Raw genomic sequence first — 2,989 nt, forward strand, 5'->3', positions numbered from 1 at the left:
ATTTTTTACCCAATCTTGCAGCTGCAGCAGATCCACTTCGACCACTAATGAGCCCCAAGAGATCCTTTACGTGGACGGCAGATCACGATGCTGCCTTTGCCAGTGTTAAAAAGGCTCTCTCTCAGCCACCTGTGCTAGCTCATTTTGACCCGACATGCCCCACTATACTGCAAACGGATGCTTCTCGTTTATATGGTTTAGGATATGCCCTTCTGCAAGACCACGGGAAGGCCATTTCCGCTTGGTCCAGTGTGGTTCACGATTTTTGGCTGATGCAGAAACTAGATGGGCCACCATTGAGTTGGAATGTTTAGCTTCAGTTTGGGCTATGACTAAATGTCGTCATTTCTTACTTGGATTACCCCATTTCACATTGGTGACTGACCATAGACCCCTGGTACCCATCTTGAATACATATACTTTGGATGCAGTGGAAAACACACGTCTACAACGTCTAAAAGAGAAAGTTTCATCATATATCTTCACTGCAGTGTGGCGTAAGGGCAAGGAACATTGCATCCCTGATGCCCTCTCACATTCCCCTGTGAGCCTCCCAACGTCTGAGGATGATATGCTAAATAGTGAAACCCATCTTTCCCTAAGGAGTGTAATAGCCAAGACCGTCAACGCAATTTCAGAGGTGAAGACATCAACTACACAAGATCTTACCTTGGAAGAAATTCGCACCGCAGCACGTGAGGACCCTTCATACACAAGACTCCTCCAGAACGTTGCCAATGGATTCCCCAGTCATCGCTATGACCTCCACAATGACATACTACCCTATTGGAAAATAAGGGAGGAATTATACACCGATGATGACCTTGTATTGTACGGAGCCCGAATAGTGGTTCCCTCAGCTATGCGACGCAATATTTTAAAACGCCTTCATGACAGCCATCGTGGTGTGGAGGCAACTAAGCGTCGGGCTAAACAGACTGTATATTGGCCAGGTATTAATTCAGATATAGCAAATACGGTCCACGCCTGTGAGCCATGTCAGATAATGCAGCCAAGTCAACAGCAGGAGCCGTGGTTATGCAACGAGAAGCCCTCTCGTCCTTTCGAATCTGTATCGGCTGATTTCTTCAGTGTTGCTGGGAAATCTTTCCTCGTGTATGTAGACAGGCTATCTGGATGGCCAGTAGTGGTAAAATTTGGTACTAATACTACAGCAGAAGCAACGACACGACACTTCAGCCACATCTTCCGAGACTTAGGTGTTCCTGTAAGGCTGATGACAGATGGTGGACCTCAGTTCACCAGCTCTGAATTCAAAAATTTTCTGGGCAGATGGGGTGTTCAACATGTGATGTCCACACCCCACTATCCCCAAAGCAATGGCCATGCTGAAGCAGCTGTAAAGAAGGTCAAACATTTTATCCTAAAGGTAGCACCTTCTGGGAATATCGACACCGAAGACTTTGACAGAGGATTGTTGGAGATACGGAATACTCCTAACTATGCTGGCCGTTCTCCAGCACAGATTATATGGCCAAGCCCTCCGATCATGTGTCCCAGCCCATGCATCATCATTCAAGCAGGAATGGCAAGCGAAAGCAGAAGAATACGACCGTCGTGTAGCATCATGTTCTCAAGCAGCCAAAATACGGTATGACAGCCATGCACACCCTTTGGCACCACTTAAGCTTGATGATAATGTCCGGATTCAAGACCCTATCTCTAAGCGATGGGATAAGACAGGCGTTATAATGGGCATCGGCAAGTCGCGAGACTACTATGTGAAGTTACCCTCAGGAAGAATATTATGGCGTAACCGCCGTTTCTTACGCCCTGTACATCTCCCTAATTCACAATTGAGGGATGAGATGCAACAGTCTCCAAAGAAGAAGGATGTAGCCCCTGCTACAAGTCAACAACCGCAAAGTGACACTCACCTAGAGTATCGACGTTCACCTAGACTCCATACCCGTTCATAAAGCTCTTTGAACGCAAAGGGGAGGGGGAGGTGATGGATTATCACAATTATTTACTTATATGTATGATTATTATTATTATTATATGTACCTGTATTTCTAATGCACATTTAGCATACATGTTGTGTTAGGAATACGTAAATGCAATTATTCATGTTTATCGGAGCATAGGGAATATTATGTAGCATTTATATCATTTTGTGGTGCGCTATTCATTTGTCTGTATCTGGTATCACTGCAATTAGTCTACGCCATAGCCCGCCACTGTTCAAAGCTCCTCCAGTGTATAACTTTTATAATTATCATTTTCACGTATTATATGGCTTAAGGATTTACGCAAGTGTTTCAGTGAAGCCCTATATTAACTATCTATTGAAAGATAACAAAGACCCCTGAGCCAATTTTTCTCATCCCAAGGAACCGCAATATATAGATATATATATATCTATATATATTATATAATATATATATATATATATGAATTTTTATCACATCACCGTGATTCATATAGTACATGCATTAAGCTACAAATGACCTTTAATATCTAATACCATTATAATTATAATGGTATTATCCCTCTAATCAGTTACAAAATATACTGTACTAGATCTCTGGGTTCCATTTTGCAAAAGTGAAGTGATTTGAAGCCGACGAATTGTCAAGTTGTCCAGTAAAAGCCCCAATAACTGAAGGGGTTCACGTAAGGTTGCAACCTCTGGGATTCATCCAAATTTGTTTGTTTGTTTTTGTTTTGTTTGTATGGTGTTTTTACGTTGCATGGAACCAGTGGTTATTCAGCAACGGGACCAACGGCTTTACGTGACTTCCGAACCACGTCGAGAGTGAACTTCTTTACCTACCATTTTCCAGCTACACTGGTAGAGGCAAGAGCGAAGTTCCTTCATTTATGATTTAGTAAGCTGTTGTAATTTAGACTCATGAGAGAATGAATGATTGAAACGAACAGTACTGCTCACAGTGTGCGCTCAAGTTATGCATTGTAACAGGCCTCTCTACTTTCACTTGGTTACTTTAAATCCAGCCATCACCAA

At 42.8% G+C, this 2,989-nt stretch overlaps 1 protein-coding gene across 1 annotated transcript; it reads left to right on the forward strand.

Annotated features, from left to right (window-relative positions):
* Positions 1–328: 328 nt before the first annotated feature.
* Positions 329–1,618, forward strand: LOC135223032 (uncharacterized protein K02A2.6-like). Its single transcript, XM_064261539.1, has one exon. The coding sequence runs from the start codon at positions 329–331 to the stop codon at positions 1,616–1,618; it is 1,290 nt and encodes a 429-aa protein (XP_064117609.1).
* Positions 1,619–2,989: the final 1,371 nt, after the last annotated feature.

This window comes from Macrobrachium nipponense, chromosome 8, assembly GCF_015104395.2.
Source record: "Macrobrachium nipponense isolate FS-2020 chromosome 8, ASM1510439v2, whole genome shotgun sequence".
In the NCBI taxonomy this organism is placed as follows: domain Eukaryota; kingdom Metazoa; phylum Arthropoda; class Malacostraca; order Decapoda; family Palaemonidae; genus Macrobrachium; species Macrobrachium nipponense.